The sequence below is a fragment of the Mercenaria mercenaria genome, chromosome 8, assembly GCF_021730395.1.
Source record: "Mercenaria mercenaria strain notata chromosome 8, MADL_Memer_1, whole genome shotgun sequence".
NCBI classification, from domain to species: Eukaryota; Metazoa; Mollusca; class Bivalvia; order Venerida; family Veneridae; genus Mercenaria; species Mercenaria mercenaria.
Genome location: NC_069368.1, coordinates 41,007,283 through 41,031,137, shown reverse-complemented (window position 1 = coordinate 41,031,137; position 23,855 = coordinate 41,007,283). Strand labels below are relative to the sequence as shown.

The 23,855-nt window shown below is 32.7% G+C and overlaps 1 protein-coding gene across 2 annotated transcripts; it reads right to left on the bottom strand.

Moving 5' to 3' along the window:
- Positions 1-200: 200 nt before the first annotated feature.
- On the bottom strand, positions 201-22,583 carry LOC123566539 (COUP transcription factor 2-like). 2 transcript variants are annotated; one of them, XM_045360739.2, is made up of 4 exons: positions 21,651-22,583; positions 17,622-18,149; positions 16,882-16,923; positions 201-4,672 (listed from the first exon to the last, which is right to left on the bottom strand). In XM_045360739.2, the coding sequence occupies exons 1-4, from the start codon at positions 22,183-22,185 to the stop codon at positions 4,398-4,400; spliced, it is 1,380 nt and encodes a 459-aa protein (XP_045216674.1). In that variant the 5' UTR covers positions 22,186-22,583; the 3' UTR covers positions 201-4,397. The 2 variants fall into 2 exon arrangements, with proteins under 2 accessions (XP_045216674.1, XP_045216675.1); XM_045360740.2 differs by having other exon boundaries at positions 21,702-22,576.
- Between the last annotated feature and the right edge of the window lie 1,272 nt (positions 22,584-23,855).

The following is a 23,855-nucleotide window of genomic DNA, read 5'->3' as shown; positions in this document are numbered from 1 at the left end:
TTCATTGACCAGTGACACCAGCAACATGTAACCAGGCATAATGACGTCATAGGAAACAACGCTGTACAGCGTACTTTTCTCGGACGAGGACTTGGAAGTCAATTACTGATGTTCAAAATTCGGCTTATATGGAACTACAAACAAGTGGATATGTCTTAACTTAGACACGGGTATGTTAAAAAAGATACAATAAAGCAGTATACAAATAAAGTTGGTTTTATTTCTTCTGTAAGCGGAAAGAAATGTGTCTTGGACACTTTAATAAATTTAAGCACAACACTAGATAACAGTACACATAATACTTTGTCTAACTTCTTAACAAAATCATAATAACACACAAGGTTTACAAGTTAAACACATATTATACATAAAACATGTTAGTACAGTCTTTGTGATATAGAAAAAAAATATGCAAATGAAACATGTTACTGCTTGAAAAGGATTATGGAGATGATTTAGAATCAAAGTATTGAAGTCATTTGTATGTTATACTATGCATTCTGGCATGCATATATATACACTGTTCTAACAAAAAATGTCTTTTATAATGGCAAAAAAAAATCTTACTTTATTTTTTCAATGTTTTAAGAAAAATGGGTAATAATTAGAAATTATGAAAAAGATGTAAATATTTTAGTGGAATAAGAACTCAGTACACTGCCAAATAAACCTTTTGAACAGAAAGATTTTTAAAAAAAAAACAGCCAGTGATGGCAATGTCACAAAAGCAATTCCAACACATCAGACTTTAGGTGCAATAAAACGGTTACAAACATGGATGACGTTTTTTATGTATAAAGTAATAAAAGTTTCGGCTAATTTTCAGGATAAAGTATTTTGAAACAAATAAGACATGTTAAAGTCATTTTATAGTAAAGACTCACTAGGAGTAGATTTAGAAATATTCCGTTATAATCAGGCTACACACACACTGAGAAGCACGAGTCAGAACTTTTTCAAATTTAACACCATATGGATTAAACATTTTTACCCCCACCCCAAAACAAAGGAAGAAGGAGAAACGTGTTTTGGCATACAATACCGTATGTATGGAACATAGCACATTTAAAGGGGAAAAATAAAAAATATCTAAAACGAAACATAATAATTTCTATGATATTATGCTTTTTGTAAAACCTTTTGGCATATCTTTGAGCTTTAAAAGCACCTAAGTTTACTCATAAAGCGCAATTATTATTTAAAAACACCAACTTTTCTCTTGTGAATTTTTTTTCATGAATAAAAAACAATATAAAATGTCTTGTGCTATATTATAAACCAAAACATTATTTTCAATTGCATGCGTTTTATCTTTTATATTAGAAAACAGTGTGCTTTTTTAATTCATATGAATAAAATGGACGCAACAAAATAGTTGGATTTTGCTCTTATTACATATTCTACTAAAGATCTGGTTTTGAACCATTATATGAAAGTGACACTTTGTACAAAATGACATGAAATAAATGAAAGACTAAAAATGAACAACATTGCTCTGATTAAAATTACTGCATTATAGATAAAAAGGCTAAAACAAAGAAAAGCAATAAAACTACTAATCTGGTTTGTAAAATGAGAATCCGTCAAAACGTGTTTTAAATTATAAAATTCCAGAAGAGAATGTGCAATTCACAGAAATTTCAAAGAGATTTTAATGCAGTTTTTGTGCTAATGAATACTGGAAGCTTCCTTCTATTTTGCTTCATTTTTTTAAATGAAATTTAAGCCAACAACGCATATATTGGAAGCAAACGTTTTAGCACTGAGATCATAATTCGAGTGGTTACAGCTAAATACCAGGGTGCACAGGTTTCCTAATGTCAAGCACTGGCCAGAAACTGTTTTAAAATAGTTATTTTTGTTTTCTTATTAAAGATGAACATTTTTTGCGGATTAATTTTAAAACAATGTCCTAATAAACGTTTTCAATAACAATGCTTTCGCCGATGTTTCTTCCCCTGCTGACAAAACATGGGTATCTGAATCTTTTACGAAAACTTCAAATTTACTTAGAAAACTGGTGTTAAAATATCACTCAAATGCAAATTATTTATCTGTTTAAAAAATTCTGGTTGGGATAAGGGTAGATTATAACGGTTCATAGCACAACTTAAAAATACTGTTAATTCATATCAGAGCATCTCGCTTTCTGTCAAACACATGCTACTTTATGACAGGAGGCTTTACAATCAAAAACTAGCAAAAAGGACAAAGGTCTTTTGCATTATCCTTGCGGACTGTTCAGCTGTAACCTCTCGAAATGTGACTGGAATGTAATTTAACCTGCCCAACATTTTATAAATATCTAAAACATGTAACTGTGATTTCCTTTTGAGTATTTTCTTTGAAATAACATGATATTGTGAGCAAATCGTCGATTACACATGATCTGCTGCGAATTAGGCCAACAAAACACTTTGAATTGTTTCGGTTCCATGGGCTTCATAATAAAGGTTAAATTCAAATGTAATAGAATTATCCCCTTCTGTAAAGAAATTGTTTAGCTTATTTATTTCCATACCACAATGTTCCCAGAGTTACCGAAACAATACAAATTATGTATTTCTAAAAGATACGATTTAAATGTGTGCTGCCAATTGAATTCATACCACAAAATCCTGTTTCTTAATTCCAGTTTGCTAAATTATACTATTAAAAGAGTATTCAACATTCTACCAAACTGAATTTCATATTATATATTTTGAAGGAAAGTGGATCAAATAAATGTCAAAATTAAATAGTTTTAAAAAGTATTAATAAATTTCACATAACATATTTTATAAAAATGCAGCAGTTATTCCGAAAGCAGTTTGTTTGCTAGCAAATTTGAAAATAATATTTATAAAGATACCGCATCCATGAAGACTGAGAACAAGAAACAGGATATGGCATGGACATTATACGCTTATGTAGACAGAAACAATTAATTGTTTTGCTGATCAGGGAAAAACCATGACATCGAATATTAATGTAGAGACTTTGAGGGCAACTTTAAAAGACCTATGGAGCCTCAGTATCAGCAAAATGAGATGAAAAACGTTTAAATTTTCCGTCATTTAGTTTGATGTTGTAACATTATATATCAATTAATAAAATAATGGCCCCTTCCAATCTGGCAAAACTCATGTTGTCAATATGCACTTTTTGTGTTTTGTGTAATGTTTTACAACATATTTTGTTTTGAACTAAATTTTATGAGATACATTTAATTTTACATGCAATAAAAGCATGTTGTTTGTGTCATTTTATGGATAATAAATGTAACTATCACCATTACATGGCGAACATGTCAAGTAGAAATGGGTATGCATAAAAAAATGGAAACTGCATGCGAAACTAATTTTCTGCTCAATAAGCGAATCACACCAATGGAAATGGAATTGCGAACTGCACGTTTTTCGAAAAATAAATGTGTGAAATTTGAACAAGATACTGAATAACAAAATAGTTTTGATAAAAGTTACGCAGTATAATACTTTTGTTGCACAGTAAAACATAAATGACGTCATTCGTGACGTCAAGAAGCTATTTGGTTTTCTTTTTATCACTTTCATTTACCATTAGTTTGAGCTTTTATTTAGTTTCGCATCCAGCTATCAATAACTGACAATGGTTTAAAACCTGACTAATTATATATTTAAGTTTGATCAATGACAATGAATAATTTACAAAATGACTATTTTAATGACGGTAATACAATTACCCTTACGCATGGCAATGTTAAATAATTTCATAATTATAACATTTCAAAAATGTAGAAAAATATACAGGAAAAGTATGCTAAGAATATTTTTGGCGTCTTAAACGTTACAATAGTAAACATGTGAAGGGTGTGTGTAGACAGTTTAATTGGTTTTGTTTTTAAAAAAGCTTCTTGATGATGCAGGAATCAAAGCAAGCCATATTCTCCCAACCATTATTGGTGGAAAATACTTCAAGCAACATGATACTAATGATCTGATCGAATAACTGAGCCATTTTCCAGGTACTTTTGTAAAATATACATTTGAATATTTACATTTTAGCAAAGTGGAAACTTAAAACTATTCTTCTAACACCATTTACTAAACAACAAAATAACAACAATTTCATAATCTTACTCTGTCGACCAGAATCATTGGAATTTAATCAGAACGAGCCTTATTAGATTACAATAAAATAAGGGGAATCTTAGAAATGCATTGTGCACATCAGTTGAGACAGTTTACAATTTATTTCTACAATTAAACACCCTTTTATGTACTATTTTCTCAATAACTTCGGCTTCTAAAACCTACTCTGCATATCTGTTTGTTTCGCTGACACCATGGAAGCAATAGAACATATCAATAAAATCCAATAAAATTTCAATTATTCAAGTGACAGAAAAACCGAAAGACTAGCGATTCAGGGAGATGCTATTGTATTGCCATATAGGGCCAGTTAAACGAGCCCCCACTCAATAGCATATCTCTTATAAGAGTCTCGATTGGTGTTTTCCCGACCAATCGTACAAAGAACAGTTGCTCTATAACTGACGCACTTACGGTCCTCAGGGATGGAAGCCTGAGTAACAATTTGCCGAACCGTGTGGGCTGGTTGGGATACTGACTCCGGCAGTATTCTTCTAGTGCACACTGGGATTTTTCCTGTATGCTGTCGATGTGATTTGCGTCCGTTATTCCGCATGCATCTGCAAATTTAAAAAACAAAAATTGTATGGACAAGGCATAATCTATTCACATTATCGAAGTATTCAGATGTGGAAAAAGAGCTTACAATCCGGTGAAATTCGTTTCTTATTCCAAAATAATTTGGAACAGAAGATAGAATGTTTAAATTGTGCAACTGTTTTTTTTTTTGTTCCATTCAAAACGTATCTTAAAAGGAAAACGAAAGATAAAGACAAGTCAATATTTAATTTTAATTCCTTATTTGTCTAGGAAATAATACGTATTACTTTTGGGCGTCTTGAACGGGGAAGAAAATGATAGTCAACAAAATTTAAGTCATTCATATTTATTCCTCAAGCATCGGTGGAACATTTTTTTTTGGTTTTATTCTGCGATCATATCTACGACAAGACAAAGGCAAGACGTATTTTAAAATATAACTTAACATAGGTCAACTGCGGAACAATAGATTTTGAATTCCAACTAGAATGTGGCTCACTTATTTACGAAGCATGCGGAATTCTGCATAAAACATTCAGAATTGGCAATATATTATAACTAGATAAATATGATAAATGTAAGCGGATCATTTGAGGTTATGCAATACATATATACATATACATTTGTAACCGTTTTAATAATAAAAAAGTTGGCGCTAGGGGTCAGCATATTCCAAACTAATAATGTTTTATCACTGCAAATACATTTTTTTTTTTTCATTTTAAATGTGAATGATTAGGCACTCGGATGTCTCAAGAACAATTTGTTAACTTCGTGTAATACATATGTTAATTAATTTTATTTACACATTATTGAGCAAATATATATACAATCTTTAGTAGACATGATATTAAAAACTGTCATTTCAGATATTAAGCATTTCTTAATGGTATATTTTACAACATGTACATTAGCATGTTTCTAATCAGCTAGGTTAATACCAATCCTCCCATATAACTTGTTTCTATTTCAACGTTTAGTATTCAAAGTTGTAATTTATGTTTTGATATTAAAGCATCACGTTTGTTTCTTTTCAAATATCTAGAATTACAATACATTGTAATATATGTGGAAAAGTGCTACAATATTCAACTTTACGAGTATATGAGTTTCTTACATGTCTGACTTCGCGGGAGAGTAATAAAGCCATTATATAAAAATGATAATACACTAGTGTAATAAAGCTTTGACGTCGACGTCGTTTAGTTTATAGTATAGGAGGCGTTGGTCAAACTGACTTGTTTATATAGTAAAAGAAAGTAGAGTTTTTGATGTTTCGACAGGAAAAGCTAACATGTGATAAAAAGAATATTACATTTGTGACTTTCCACACTGAATTTATTAAACGAGTTGAATAAAATAATAAAATACGAGGCTCTGTCGAGCAATTTATCAATTTTATTCAACGAGTTTAATAAATTCAATAAGGAAAGACACTAATGTAATATCCTCTATATATGAAATTAAGGACATAATATAACGAGTATATTTGTTTGTTTCGGTGTAAGACGTGTGAACACCAGATGCAATATTTTGATATTACATGTAAAACAAACATTTTTTATATATTATTTTGACTAAATTTACCCATTTTGTAGTTTCTTACCAGTGAAAAAATATGTTTGATATTTTCACTCTGAAAATATACTAGATATATTTCACTCTAATATTTCTATACTTCACTAAAAAACATGTAAAAGCTAGTATAAGGCGGTAAATCAAATGATTTTTCCTTCGTTGAAACGGGATATTACTATCTAAAAAATAACCACACAGTTTCTGACAGGCACATTTAAAATGTTTATGAAAGACACTATTTACTAGGTTAAGAATTTATGGGGATATTAAAACTTAACAAATACGACGTGCAGTGATTATTGAACAAGAACAGGTCTTAAGAGTACCAGTTATTCCTGATGAAGCAGTGACGACAGCACAACTTTAACCAAGTAAATTTAAGTGTATATAATGGACAAAACTTCAAGCCAAACAGTTCAACAAAAACAAAGTAACGTGTACAACCAGACTGTTATTTGTTATCTTGTCACTTTGGCTAAGGTTGATACTCCACGTACCAACATAGTATGACACAAGTAGATATAAGGTACATTTGTAAACGACAAATTTCTCCATTCATTCTACAGTGACACTGGCATTTTATGTCAACTAGACGATGATTTACCTAATCCTCATTAATTAGAGTGGATAAAACATTTTTGTGAGGTGCAATTCAAGCTTGCTCATGTTTATGTAGCTATAGTTGAATATATACAGCTGAAGCAAATGGAGGAAATAAAAGAATCTGTCTAACTAGTTAAGTCGCTAAATATTGTTAATGTTGGTAAGGGAATGATTTGTAAAAATTGGTAAGTCATGAAAAATAAACCAGTTTTAACTATTGCTCAAAAGTGGTAAGTCAATACTGGTTTGTTGACGAACTAATTTCAACAAGTTGTCAAACTTCTTCTGAATATTCATCTTCAAAAATATATTGATAAGCCACTAACTGAGTGGACTTCTTGAATCAGCTCGTAAACGACTAATATTACTTTTTGGGAGAACTTTGGGAAGATAACACTTTATTAAAAATAATTACCTAAAATTCGTGTAAGATACAATATAGTTTTCTTCACAGCAAATTAATTTCCTTATTCTTATGTTCTGTTTGAGTAGATATTGCACTGACAGAGATCTGACTGAAGTTAAGTGGGCCAACAATGCTCTACTTAATAATCTTAAGTATCAATTATATTTCTCTGTGGGAAACCAGTCGTGAAACAACAAAAAATTAAATGACTTGTATATAATTGAATTTATAGTTTGAATACAGTGATAAAACACTTCGTTCATTTTCGCAATGGCGACTCTGTAGATAATGTTATTAAACGATGTTCAAAACACGTAACATCTGTAATACTGCAAATTTCTGCTTCATAATTTATGTGCATTGTCTAATCATACCGTTAATAAGCTTGGTCTACCGATCGAGTAACCTCTTCAAGGACTACTAATTAGATGATCTTTGCGATTAATTTACCAAAATATCTTGGACCAGCATGAATTCTGAAAGGTCGTATATATGTAGTAAAGCGAGCTGGAGGCGCGAATTATAAATTCGCGAAATAAAAGCGTCATGAAAAACGTTCCGTTTTACAGTCCTTTTAAGAAAATACAATACGAGTATATTCAAATGCAAGTTTGCGTTTTAAGGAGGTAGGTTACCTTCATATTTGTATGTGCGCATGTCCAACCGGAAGCTAACGTGACGATTTACGACGACGTTTACGACAAACTAAATGTGTTTGTATATTCATTCTTCTGAAAAAAAATCATGAACCTGACTTCGATCCGATGCTTTATGGTTTAATAATGCAAAAAAAATGAATAAATTGCCGCAGAAACGCTTCAAAACAATGTTGTCTTAAAATGACGTCATTGACGTCATGACGTTACGTGTCAGTTACCGCGCAAAGTTAATAGCTTTTATCTTGAAAGTACGTAATTCTGTGCATTTTCTTTATTTTAACTATTTCTAAATAACCATTATTTGCTGAAATAATTTTTATGAGTCTTTTGCTCTGAATAATAATCAATATTTTGCTTCTTTTATGTAGTTATAACGAAATGTTATGCGGAATGTAAGAAAATGGATAATGGTAACCAATGTTATTTGGAGTATAGTTGGGTAAAGGTTACTTGTTACGGCCATTTTCAAATAAAAGATCTCGCAGTTTGATTTGTAATACCTATTTTTCAGGTTCCGTTGATAATTTGTTACTTATTTACTAAAAGTAAGATCTAAAATTGTTCAAATTTCAGTAGAAAACTGTGGTTTCTTGAATTGAATTGATGTTACCATGGAAACGAAGCCCGTGACCTATGTATCTAAATGTAAAATTCAAAAGCGTTGACACTGGTCTATTTAAGAAACACAGCTTCGGCTTTTTATTTTCATTTCAACAATATCTATGAGAATATTAGCAGCATGCTTAACGATTTTTCCATGAAAAATGCCAGACGAGGGGTACTGCTGTAAGTATTCTAAGCTGTGAAATTTGTTTGAATAAATGCAAATAACACGAAAATATTACTTACGTTAGAAATAATATGTTTTAAAGCTAAATCAACTAGAAAGATAATCTTATTCATTATTTTTTATAAGAAATTACGACAAAAAGCAAGATATAAGCTATTTTAAACATCTCTGTTGCCATGGTTACTTTAAACTTTAAGAAAAATAGGGTACCATATAAAGTGCTTGGTATTTTGCTAATAATATTACCCAAATATTCCATGTTGGTCATTAACAGAATGGCACTGAAGCCGTCGAAAACCCCTATTTTTATACATAGTTGTTTAAAAATGAGAGAAAATGCGTTACCATGGAAACACGAGCCCCGCGACATATACATTTTAAGCTTATATTAGAAAGCTAATGTGCATGCTAGTAAAATGATCAATTATGCAGACTTCTACGGATATCAATAAAACTAAAATACAATGAAAAGTGTTAAATATCCGTATTTCCCTTCTTCTTTCAATATGAAATATCTTTGGAGGGTCATGTTCTTCAAACCTGGATTAAAATTGAACTTGAAGGGACAGAGACAAACGAAATTGAAATTGTAGCAGTTAAAACTTCATATTACACGAAATGCAAAATAATGCTGCGTTTCAACTAATTTGAATTTACCCTTGTAACAAGGTAACCTACCTCCTTAAGCTCATAACCACAATGTGTCAATCGAGATTTTTTTCAAATATTGATCACTTGTGAAACATCTAGACATATGTGCAATGATCCAAGATTGGTTGTATGTCATGTGTTGTCGGGAGGTTAATGTAGACTAAACGCTTCATGAATCCTGAATTTTAAATAGCTATGTTCACATAAAATGTATCTATTTTCCCAACTGCTATATCATGTTTTTTTGCAAAAGTACTATGCATATGTAATACACTATTTACATTATAAGATGAAGAGCTTTCAGGGCAGTTAACATAAACGTATCGGTAACATCAGTTTTTTTGCTGAACAAGTCTCTGTACTTTAATACTACTACATGTATATGTTTAATGTAGCTGTTGTAAGCATCAATATAGTTTTTTTAAACATGTACTATGCTGATGTTTCACCGAAATATCTAAATCCTCATCAAATATATTCATCTTTGCTAAATATATAAATTAAATGTATATGTAGAGCCTCAGAAGTATTTGTTAAAAAACATTCCTTTTTCTATCGGCACTGCATATACTTATGTATGTATATGTTTTATTTAAGTGTAGTATTTTAAACATAGCATGCAGTACTGTTCATATATAGTTAAACATGATTTACATTTTATGTTTACATAGAAACTGTGAAGATATTGTATGATATTTGGTAAAATATATATTTAAGTGTTATTTACAAACAATTCTTGCTATATAGGTATATAATGATAATAATACAGAAGTCAATTTTGTTCGACTTTTGTTAATATAATATAACTATTCATTTATCTTACAGGAATTTGTTAACTCTGAACAGGTAAATGGTTTAGGCACACAGTGTTTGTTTGTTAATACTTTATTGATGCATCATTCCATGACCTGTATATCTACACAATTAGTAAATGGTATTGTAATTTGCGCAGTCCCCAGTCCCCTTTAACAATATTCAGCCCGCGCATTTTAAAATATGCAAACAAAATACCTCCTTTAAGTTTTGATACGTCATATATTGAGTGCACAATTTCGATTTTTGAAAAATTTACTATTAAATTTAAATCATTGCTATTTTGTATACAGCTGCCCTCTATGAAAATTCCTTCTTTTTAAATTTAATATGAAGTTTAAATGAACTACGAGGTGCTTTTGCTCACCCACACATATAGTAAGGTCAATACAGGATATAGACGCAATTCTTGGAAAATCGAAACAATCGACTAAATGCAGTTAAGGAAGATAACATGTATCCTACTTTAAATTTAAGTGATAAACTTTTACAAACTGCAGTACATACAAGTTTATATATACATTGTATATCATTTTAATGAAGTCCATACATTTAGGAAATACAACAAAGTTACATCACAGGGAAGATAACTCAGCAAGGGACTAACTGCCAGTAAAAGGGGAATCATCGAAGGAGTTACCACAGATAAGTTAAATTGTAATTAAAATAAATTGAACCCTTTTATATGGCAGATGGGTCAGATTTATAATCTCAAAATCATTTAATCAAAATGTAAAAAACTGCTGAAGTTGTATTAATTAGAGTGCATAAATCAATTAAAAAGTCATTTTTTACAAGGGTGTTTCACAATGATTATAAATGCACAAGAGCATGACATCAACATTATATCGTTTAATGTTTCCGCACAGATGTGAAAAATATGTGTATAAACCGTAATGTTTATTGCCACATTTTATTACGTCTAGAGGTATAAACTGCCTGCAGATATGTTAGAGGTTAGATTTCGAGGTCGCGCTTATGCATACACATTGCGTAATGTTGTTACACACACAGACGCTCAATGCAAGGTTAGTGATAGCGGAGGTGCACAAAGGGAAGTTTAAAACATTTTGAAAAAGTACCGTGTTGTTTAACCTGTGCATTGATAGTCTAACGTGTGTATCAACATGTAAAGACCAGGGGGTTTAAGACTTTTTAAAATATATAATTATTCTTTAACGCGTGTAATTAAACTATTCTTAAAATTTGATAGGAATTTAAATCACGGAGAAAAGAAATATAATTCAAATTATGTCTGGTAGTTATCCAGCTGTAATGAAATCGATTATGCTATTTGACAAACGCATATAAGAAAAAAAAAAGATTGTACATGCATACCCTTAAGGTATATAGGGTGTATATTTAAAGGTATATTATCATTAATAAAATTATTAAAGTAACATCTGTGTGTTTTGATCATTAATTTGAAAATATCTGTGAGGCTATACAGTATTATAGACATAAAACAATTATAACTGCATTGTCTGCATTATACTGCAGAGCACTATTCAATTTCAAATGTTCCTAAGATAATAACACAGTCAAAACAAAATATGAAGAAAAAAAACACACCAAAATTGAAACTGGTTATAACACAAGCAACGCTGTATGATGCTTTTGAATAGAGATATAGATTTTTCTGTTTAACTTTTCTAGAGGCGTTAAAAGTCAGACGGTGAGAGAAACCCTCTTGTGAAGCTAATCTTTTCCACGAGTTTTTCTCCCAGTCAAAACATTGTATTTATCCCAACTTGTATATATTTGTCTGTCTAAAGCATTTAGTGCATTGACATTTATCACCTGAATCCAGAAATGTGCATGGCTTATCTAAACCCTACTTGTACCGAACATGCGGAGAAGATAAGTGTGCTAGACATGCCATACTAAAATAATTTGCTAGGAATAAGTCCGCTATTAAACAGGAATTTAGCATTGAATATAACTGCCTCGCTTAAAAGTTCATTTCAAATATTTAGACGACAATGCAGAATTTAATGCTGATAAATAATTTAACTACACCATAATTATATTGTCTTTTTTCTCTTTTTGTATTATAATTATTGTTATCATTATCTTATACAGAAATGTTCAACGTATTTTTAATTCAGGTGGAGCTCTACAGATACCTTGTGTACATGCGTTGTTGAAACGAATACCGAACACCCATTGAAACTGGTAGAATATCCAATCCCATTGAGTAACTAAAGATGACCAGACCGGAATATTCGCAGTCAAAATACTGGCAGAATATCCAAACCCATTGAGTAACTAAAGATGACCAGACCGAGATACGCGCAGTCATAATACCGGTAGTAAATCCAAACCCATGGAGTAACTGAAGACAGATCACGATAACTAATGCTCGCAGAGATCTTTTAACTTGACAAGAAAATTTCAGAATATATGACGTTTTTCCGCGAAACTATATATCCCAAATCATTGATTTAGACATAGAACTAATTCATACTTCAACATCTTACTTTATGTTTACAAAGTATTAAGGGAGGGGAATGTATCATTTTCAGATCCAATATTTAACTAATACCGCGCGCGCACACACACACACACACACACACACACACACAGACGTACGCACAGACGTACACACGTACGCACGCAGGCACACATACAAGAACACTTATTTCGGGTTGGTTCCAATACAATATATCAAAAGGAAACCTTTCCGTTAAATTCTCTTTAAAGTGCACTCCGACAACAGTTTATGCATGGAATCGCATAAAAATTTAATGACTGAAGTTATTGGGATCGCGATTTGGAGAAGAATAGCTTAAGGGGGTTACGAATACCTATAAATCGATGTCCCACTGCTTATGACATTCCAAACAAGTTAACAAGAAGTTTTGAAGCGATGTTTTAAGCAAGATTCCTTAATTTTGGACGTCATTAAAGATTAGTAGAAACCCGCTTCAGTCAATTTTCAATCCTTTTATTACTTTTTGTTTGTTTCAAAACAATACGAGATCAAGATGTGAAAACAAGAAAATTGTGCGAAGAATTGAGTAGTATGTGGTTGGTATATAGCAAAATGTTTTCTTTTGTTTGGTGTTAAAGTAAGTTTATAGTTTTATATGCAACAAGTAATTTCTTCGAAAAAAAAACAAAAAAAAACAACTTTTTGTATTTTTAGAAATGAAACATGTTTTTTCTGGTACATTTTTTAAAAAAATATTGTCATCTTTTTATTAATGTTTCAGACATGTCATTGAAAGACCTTTATGTTTTAAAACTAATTATAGCCTTAAACTAATACTGGTTAAACCCCAAACGGTTTGTATATTCTGCTTACATATGGATAAACAGAACATGTGATTATGTATTATCTTGTACTAAAAGTAGAAATACTTTTTCAGACAAACCGGCGTTATAGTTAAACAAGACGACTGACGGTGGCTCATTTCTGCCAGGCTAAGCTGCCGTGTTGGCCTCTTCACTTGAACGACAGGAGGACAACGGCAAAAACACGACAAAACTAAGGCAATGACACGACGATATTTTTCTGTCGTGTTGGCGCTTTATTTTGTTGTGTTCTCGTAGGGGAAACCCCACCAACAAGAGGACAGGATAAAATAGCACCTGTCTAGTTGTTTTTCTGTTGTGCTGCCTCGTGTTGTCGTGTGGCTGCCCCAACAGCACGACAGTTCTACAGAGTGCTACATTGTAAAGATCTCGTGTTTGTCGTGCGGCGTACCCAACAGCACATGGACATGAACAATACGGACGCCAACACGACAGAAAATCGTCTTGTCGTCGCCCTCTTTTAATCTTGTCCTCGTGCTTTAATATCCAATAGATTATGCAATATCATCTTTTGAAATTTCTCGCTCAGGTAAAGTTTAAACAATGCCTTAAGTAGAGATTGTTTTCATCTCCACCTGCTTTTTTAAAGTACTACAGGTATTTATCATCATGAATAAAGGATTGGTCACGAGGACATTATACTTGTTACCCGATATACTCCAAACACTTCATGGACACCATTCAACAGCATTAGCCCTAGTTTACTATTACAAAACACAACAATAAGTTATACAGGCTCCATTCGTTAAGATGTCACAAGATTATACCAAACTTCAAATCACCTTATATGCAGATGTATTGAAATAGGTTAAGTGATCATGTCATTGGGTAAATCGGACTCTATGCATATGTGTAGTTACTAGTTTTTAAAGCTATAGTATTCCCACGTAGCACTATCTGGGTTTAGATTTGTATCTATTTAGAAGAGGTTTAGGTTTATGTTATGGACTGTGATTGGTCATGTCCGCAGAATGGAAACAACTACAGTCCAAAAGGCAGCCAGGAGATGGACACCAGCAGATAAAAGAAGCAGAGGGTGACCAAAGAAGACATGGATACGATCAGATGAAAAGGAGATGAAAAACCTTGTACGGCCGTGGGGCCTGATACAATAGAGAGGTATGGCTTGCTGACTTCTCAATAGAAAAGGGGTTAGAGAAGCTCCTCGTCATAATACTTGGTAGACCATCACTCTTCAGAATAATATTATATGTTCGTTTTTTTTTCAGATTAAGTATGACAAGTTTTCTATTTTTTGTTGGCAATATCTATACCAATAAAATTTGGATGGCTTGAAAAAAAAACCGTGTCTTCAAACTCATTTCATTGAAAATTTACTTCATTTACACATTGACATATCGATATTGTTTCGTAATTAATATTTGAACGCTCAGATTTAAAGAAATTGTATTCTTTCAAATGTCTATACTCTACATTTTGTTATACACATTAAAAAGTTTGAAACCATCTGTTCTTATGTCTGTATTACTTGTAAACATTTCAGAAACCCAACTTTTGAATATCTTATTGTTATTGAAGTTGTCTTTAAGACTATATGAGCCGCGCCATGTGAAAACCAACATAGTGGGTTTGCGACCAGCATGTATCCAGACCAGCCTGCGCATCCGCGCAGTCTGGTCAGGATCCATGCTGTTCGCTAACAGTTTCTTTAATTGCAATAGACTTTGAAAGCGAACAGCATGGATCCTGACCAGACTGCGCAGATGCGCAGGCTGGTCTGGATCCATGCTGGTCGCAAACCCACTATGTTGGTTTTCTCATGGCGCGGCCCAATATTATGTTCTTTGTTCTTTGTAATTATATACTTTCCTCTAATATTCATGTATTCACTTAACAAGTCGTCCTGTTTTAAGATATAGGTTGGCTATTATGACCATTGAATCTACGAATACATTAAGTACAACTGACATGTAAGCTCAAAGGACCAGTTCCTTTGATTGACCAATAATATAACGAGAAGATATCATTCTTAATTACAGTATTATTTGTGTTTATATTGAAATCTCCTTTTGAATCTCTATTTTAGCTGGTCTATATAAGAAACTTGAAAGTTACTGAATTTATGCCAGTTAAGACCAGAACATCTGTAATGTTGGGACCGAGTTAAGCGACCGACACCTTATCTATCAAACAACTGTTCTAAATTCTGAATTTAACACAACAATGAAAGTGATCTTGTTTCAAAATGACGGCTAAAGTTTTAACATTTACGAAAACTAAATCTTCATCCTGGCTCAGTTCATTTTCAACCATTTCACACTCTGATAAAAGTTGCAAATTTGCAATCACCAAAACGAAAGCTGCTGTTCTCCCTCTAAAAATACATTCTCAATTAACTAATTAGCCGTGCTTCCCGGTACTGCACTGCGCAAACATGTATCGTTCGAAATAAAGTAATACGCCTATTTCCCCTTTAAACACATCTGTTTTTGTGACCTTAATCAAATAATAATTGAACAAAAAATATCTCCCATCTTCCGCTCACAGATACGAATTTAAATTGAGAGATTCACCTGGTTAATTTGTAATTTTCAAATATTGACTCTAAACAGCTCATTTCCAACCTAATCTGAGCCCGCTTCATTGGTTTTATGTCTAAATTACTAAATGAATTGGTAATAATAAATAATAGCTGTTATCCGCTAGTTTGATGCAATGTGTTTGTGGTTTTCTAGAGTCGGGGACAATTGCTTGCATTTGAACAGCAATAGCTTTAATTAATTGACTCGGCGCATAAATGCCATATCATCTTCTTTCAGAGTAATCCATGTACAGTGCTATTACACTATGGCCAATATTACATGTACAAGAAGGAAATACGTGAAATTAGTGAAATAAATGTTGGAATTGTACGGAGTTGGAACCAATCAAAAAAGGCCATGTGTTATATCCAATTGAGAATTATCTTAGTTGAACAAATAATAATAATTTTTTATGTAAGATGAAACAATATCAATTGTTGAAATTGATATAGATCTGTCACCATACCAGAGTTTGGCAAATTTTCTTCATATTTCTTCCGATTCTGTTAGGCCTTTTTTCTTTTCTATTAATTAGTATAAAGTTAATATAAATTGGTGCAATTACTTGGATAGAAAGATGGAAATAAACATAAATTCATAATTATTAACATCTCTTTAATATTCCTTCACATATTTTGACAACATTATTTCTTGAATTCTGTGGAAATCCAAACAAATAGGGGTACAGTTTTGTAAAGACTATAACAGTCTTTCTTACCTCTCAGCACTGGGACGTTTAATTATGCATTTTCACTGGCTACATCAGAAATAAAAATATTACAAAAAAGAGCAACGAAAGAGTTAATGACTTTTACGGAATCCCATATCGTTTTGAAAACACAAAACTAAATAATTATAATCTACTTACTATATGCATTTGAAAGTCTCTGTGCTGGTTCTGGTTTACGATCTAAAAATGAAAATAAATGGAATTATTAAAGATAATCATTTCATACCCTTTATTTACAAAATATTACGTTTGTAATTAAGTCAACAGTATTTTACATTTGGATTGAACACGACACTGAACTCGTTAAAAAAACAGGGAGTAATTAGCTAATTTATATGCTGTTTAGATATGGTGTTATTATAGTATCTCTATATATATATTTGGATTTAAGACTCTACGTACATACAGTCAGTCAGTATGGTCACATGTCCCAATTTTTTTCAAAATTAAAACTTAAAGCGAATTGTGATAAAACTTGGTTACATTCCAAAGTTAAAAGATAATATTTAGCTTTTGTTTTAACTCAATATGGACAGTCAACTGTTTCCAAACGGTCTAGCAATTTTCTAAACCAAAAATGTCTCCAGTTTTATCTATAATTGCCTTTATGTGCAAAGTTTTTAAAGATTGGTTCAAAGACTAGTTTTAATGTCTTCAAAAGAACAAGATACCATTTAAAGAATGTATAAATAAAGTTATCAAGATGGCCGTCCATTTAAATTGTAACATAGTCTATTACCTTGAACTAACAATTAAAATTTGTTATAGTCATATTCTACTGATCAACAACTGTCGAAAAATCTATGACACAGAAATTCTGATTAAAAAGTGCGAAAACACGATTGTGAGTTACAATATTTTAATAAAAGACAATTTACCTGAGCTGAACAAAACTATGGCTTTCAAACAACTATACTCTGCGGAGTCCACATGAAGAATTTTTAATTTTTCTACTTGCTCTTGGAAGATTCGAATGTGGTCCATAAAGGCTACAACTCGATCCGCCGCCATCGGTGACGCATGCAGTCCCGCTGCGGCCAGTAACGGTGCCACGTGCAATGGCATTGAGCATTGAGCCGCATTTAAAACGAATAATTCACTCCAACTTAACCTAAGTAAAGCAACCTGGTCCGTGATTTGTAATTCTGGAAAAAAGGGAATGTTTCTAGCCCATTCCACGGCACTGAAAAGTAATCTTGCTGCCAGTTCACAAATGTTTTCGATGCCCATGATGTTATTAGGCTGCATGCATTGTCCGTAACGAGAAGTTGGATAGGGCTCCGCCCTAAGAAGCATTGATATAAAACTTGATAGGTACGTGTGACCCGTCAGTGGATCCCCATTGGTGAAAGCCATCTGACCAGCAAAGGGGTGCTGAGTTGGTGGGACTCGGCCTCTCTGTACAGCTAAAATACATTGATAATATCTATTGTAGTCAGTGTATCAACAGCTCAATAATAACGTAAGAGAGTTTTAAACCTTAAAACAAGTAAGCAATATCATTTCAATTATCACGTAATATTTTCATCAAAATATGACAATCCTATAACCAGAAATAGTTATATGTCATTTAAAGTGTTGAAAAATGACCTAGTTCATTTATACATATTGACATTAACGGCTGTATAGCTAGTACTTAGCATAATGTATATTTTCCGGAAACCCATCTTACTAGGAAACATATATGCGGAATATACTTAATACAGTTTCTGAAAAAAAATAGGCTGTTGTTCTTATTATAAAAGGGTCTTTCCTTTCTTCAAGTATAGTTTTTAAATGATGTATTAGAACAATAACCCCTTGCATTTACAAGCACTATACAGCTCGAACTTCAGACCCCTCATGGTATAAACCGATTAAGCTTATTATGCTTTCACAAAACATTGAAATATATCACAGAAGTATATACAATGTGTAAGACACAAACTCGAGGTTTGAAAAACCCGAGTGCATTATATTCATTTAACATTTTCAATTTTATTACATAATGAATTTTGAAACCAATGCATTATATTCATCAACATTCTTTTTTATTACCAAACGCAGGCTTTAATAGACTTTCACATGAATTTTGGAAACCGATGTGTTACAAACGTGTCATATTGTAATCAAAACATGCAGCGAATGCATAAACAATAGATATTATACCGTGACCTTTTGCATAATGCTGCGACATTTCAGACTCCAGACGAAACTTGATATAATCATTCGTGTACTGTATTTATATGTTGAAAAGATGCAAAGATGTAAAAGATTAAAGCCAGTTGTTACATGATTTGCATTTGTGTTTAAAACTTTGCTATAGAATCCGGCAAGCTGTTACTGTTCTATGGTACTTGCGCATTACATCATGTCGAACTAATGGCTTTTTTTCTCCCTTTATTGCAGAAGGCTAGGATACATTTTTATATAATAAAAAACAAGAACGTGTTGAGTACTGAACTGATTTTTCATGCAAGCGTCTAGTGTACATGGTACATGCAGTAGATGTTGATTAAAAAGATATTATTAAAACATCTTTTATCAAATAAACAGAACTGACTATTTTTATGTACTCTATCTCCTTTTATTATAAGCTTTAATAAATGTTTTTGATTTGTCTATTCATTAACTACAAAACTTTTGACCATTTGTGTTCCCTTTTTAAGTGACCATCAAACAAATGGCATTTCAAAATGCTTTAACATTTCATAGTATGCATTAACCTTTGATATCGAACCTAATTAATCACCAAGTGATATGAGTATTCAGTTTAATATGTTTAAAAAGTTGAGCATTTTACATCTTCATGTATAATAGCAAAGTAAAATTTATTAAAGGAATTTGGCGATTTGTTAATTGTGTTAATATACTATTGTTTATTCTATGAAACTTATGAAAAGGCAATATGATATGATGAAAGAGCAAGTGGCTACAATAATATCCTATAAAAGTAATAACAATGAAACTGATTTGACATAATACCCTTTGGTTGAAAAAAGACAGGAAATATATATAACGTTACTATTAAATAATAGAAAGTTTGAAATTCCTTATTGATATATATTTAGGCAATGTGAACAATAGTGGTGAGAAATTAAAGAGAAAAAGTATGTGACTAAACTAAAAATCTTGAAATTAACGGTAGTTCTAAGTAAGAAATCCTTAATCATATGGGTTATCACGAATTTTTAAATATAAGAACTCATTCGTGATTTGAACGAAAACTAGCTTATTATAACCTAACATAAATTTCTTCTTTTTCTCTCAAACAAAAAAACCAAATTACAATGATTCAAAATATCAAACTATGCCTCTACCATTATTTCACATTCTTTAATAGGAAATTACAGCGTATCAAGTAACTCAAGCAACGTTATTTACATCAAAGTGATGTAAATTTCACCGGGAACCTCATACCTTGTTAACCTTGCACAAAGTTGATAGCAATAAAATGTTGACAAGATAGTTTTATTACTGAAGCACAAGAACTTTTTAAAAACTTCAACCCCAAATGCCACGCATTTAGGCATCATTTTAAATTGTCCCGAAAGTGAACCAGGCAGGTATATCTCTGTTTTTCGTAATTTTAAAATGTTTAGAAATATGTTCTAAATTGGAACGTCTTTTTAGAAGACATATAGCAACTCGTGTAATACTGACAACTAAAATGCCATAAAAGACAAACTAATGTATTACAATTAGCGAATTCAGATAAAATATTATCTTGAAGCCATCATTTTATTTCATTTCCTCATACACGCTATTACAAGGTCTTTGAATTTCAGGGAAATCTAAATCTAACAATGAACCAATACCGATTTCTTGTAAATTAAACGAAACTACAATTTTAAGGTTGTTTTAATGTTTAATCACATATCTTAAAATCTCAAGATTAAGTATTAAAAAGTTTTCAAACTATTATCTCTCAGTCTTCAAAAATCTTCAACATCACCTGCTCAAGAGTATACCCTACTCGCAAAAAAGCCCCGCGGTCGATGACACCTTGTCCGTGAGCGACTTAAAGAGGACAGTCTGACATGACCTGTGCCCGGTTAATATGTCTGGTCATATCAATATTAATGCTCATATCATAATATGAAAAAAAACGCATTTTTTTTTAAATATTCAAAGCCCATTTCACAGTGTCTGCAGTATATTACAGGTTTATCGCGCGAAAATTGCTTTCTACTAAGTGGTTTTCAATGAAACTAACATGCACTTAGTGCGCGCTCCACCGATTTTTATTGTACCTGATATTATCAAAATAATAATGCGAATAAAATGAGTAAAAAGTCTGTCTGGATCGTAAACTTTTGCCGTGCCTTTTCATAAAAAATAGCACACATACATCCCATTAGGTGAGAACGTTATGCAAAAGGGTTGCATTAGAATAGTGTTTTATCTCATAGAATATCTAAATGGATAAGAAAACAATAAATCGAGAAGGAACAATTTTTATGAACATTAAATAACATTTGAGAAAAAGTCCGGGAGGATATTCTATCAACTGTCATATATTTCGGGTATATAATGTGCTTAGATTGGTTTTTTCACCTATACCCAACATGCGAGTTAATACGTTATTAATACAATGCACGTTTTCAATTAGAACATTTTATCAATAATGACTAATAATAACCAATCATAGTGTAGAAAAAAAATCTGAAAGTGGTGTAATTACATCTGATATCTGTATTTATGATAATGGAAACTGGCAATTTATGTATTTTACTTGACAAATAGAAAAATAATTCACAAATTAAACGGGTAACGTTGCCAGAAAAATATAACAAAGACACTTGAACCTCACAGAGTTTAAACAATTACGTTGACATTAATCAATTACTGGCGAACAGCCGATTCAAATAGTATGTTTATTGAAAATAAAAGAACAAAAGTTATTACAATTTGCAATAGGGAATAACCTGCAGCGATTCCGCCGTGGAAATGAAGAAGCGTAGAGTCAGTGGACCTACCTTCCCGCCGCATCCCCATTTTCAAACATTTCTTGAACCGGCAGTACTGACACTGGTTCCGGTGGTGTTGGTCCATCGGGCAGTTCCGGTTTCCCCGACATGTGTATGTTAAATTCCGACGAACGGATCTTTTAAAAAAGCTTTTACAACCCTCACATGTATATTGTCCGTAATGTTTTCCCGAACTTTTATCATGACATACAACACATTCTATATGTTGGTTTTTACTGTCCGGAGTTGAGCTTCCATTTTGACTTGACGCCGACGAATCTCCACCGTTGGACACAGGTTGTGAGACTTGTGTCTGTACCGGTGGCGGTACCGCCGAGGGAGTTAACGCCGGTGGTTGTGAAGACTGTGGCGCCGGCTGTTGTGGTGGCGGTGGTGGCTGAACCGGAGTCGGAGTCGTACCGTTCATGTCCACTACTTGGTCGGGATCTCTCCAAGAAGTCACGACAGGATTTTGTGAGGCCGTCATCGCCATTGCAATATTAAGTACTCCTCTGTGAGCCTTAACGTTAATGCGCGCTTTACTAAAGGTTAAACGAATGTGTAACTATTAGATAAAATTCGCATGTACAGTTATGTCGACTTTTCACATGTCACTTAATTAACCGTACCGTAATCGATTGACATGTAAAAATATAAACACTATAAAGATGAATGTAGTCTTATCTATATCCACACATATTGAAAACTTAAGACTTATGTCCTGTTGAACGTCTGTTAGATGCTCTTTCACCCGACTGCCTGATCACTACTATAACCTGCATACTGTTTGCCCCGATGTATCTCGACTGCACTGTTCACCGGCGGAATAATCGCATTTAATGCAAAAGGGGAGTAGTGTGGTCACCCTATGCACCCTATCTCTACTGAACTATGACCCAACCATTGAAAGAGTAAAGTTTCTATAGTGACTTTGCCATATATGGTTGACAGTGTCATTTAAGTTCAAGAAGCGTATTTATGAGTGACAAATACAGGCGCTTGGTCGCGGCCTTCCCGTCAGAGGGCATGACTAGAAGTGAGACACGCGCCTTACGATTGGCCAGACATGCCTTTATCAAAATACTCTCACAGCTTTGGCGCCCGGCAATTGGTATTTGAGAGCATAAAGGGTGAACCTTACGATATTGTAAACCTGCACTGCGAATACTGTAAACCAATCAAGTAGTTTAAAGTAGGCGGGGCGAAAGGCGGGAATACGTGCTTTATTGATTTGAGAAGATACGATATCGTCTGCATCGGGCGATATTAAAATCCTTTATAAACCATCATAAAGTTTAAGATTTATAACTGCATATTCTTGCATCTTTTTGACAACATTTATGTATCATTTTACATTCCGGTAAACTTTTAATGGGATATTATCGCTGTTTCCTTCCCTTTTGTTTTCTCAAACGTGATGTTTTCCCTCCCTTCTTGATTTTTACGTCCATTTCCTATTGACTTTGTTTCGTCTGTTTTCGTCTTCCTCAGTCTTATCGCTTACAGGTTGCAACCTTTTTCTTGCATGTCGACCTCCAGATGACAAAAAGAGCTATCGTCTGCTCTCTTGCATATCCATCAATCTTGTTTTATGTATGCAGTCAAAATGAACTGAATTGAAAAAGAGGCAAAGGAAAACGATTGTATCTGCTATTACGCAACATACAAACTTAGTTAGTTTATTTGTATACCCGTTTCCACTGCATTTAATGTTTATCTGATATGCAAGAATCAGACATATATAATAGTTAATGGTTTATATCATGACATGTCAACTTATATATCACATAACAGCCCCGTTTTGATCTCAGGTACACTTAAAATTTGCTTTATAAATTTATAAACAAGTCAGCTTCATATGAATATACTATATGTCATCAATGCTTTAATGTTTTAAGCCATTTCGGAAGAGTTTAAACCCATCGCAGTTTATGTATTATATTTAGTCTACCTTATCCATGCGGCTGATATAAAATAGGTGACCTCAACACATGTCGTGACCTCAGACGACCTACAATGCAGATATATCTCGACCTGCGTTGCATGTATTTACATAAGGCTATGTAATTATTCACATTTCGTCTGCTCCGAGGCGGACTAAGCTTACCGTATTTATTCTAATCAATATCAGCAGGTACTGAGTTTTATACTTAGAACATTATT

Coding starts and splice junctions, on each gene's coding strand:
- LOC123566539 (XM_045360739.2), bottom strand. CDS start 22,185: ATGGCGATGACGGCCTCACAAAATCCTGTCGTGACTTCTTGGAGAGAT. Junction 16,924..17,621: donor CATAGTTTTGTTCAGCTCAG/GTAAATTGTCTT, acceptor TTTCATTTTTAG/ATCGTAAACCAGAACCAGCA. Junction 4,673..16,881: donor GAGACTTTCAAATGCATATA/GTAAGTAGATTA, acceptor TTAAATTTGCAG/ATGCATGCGGAATAACGGAC.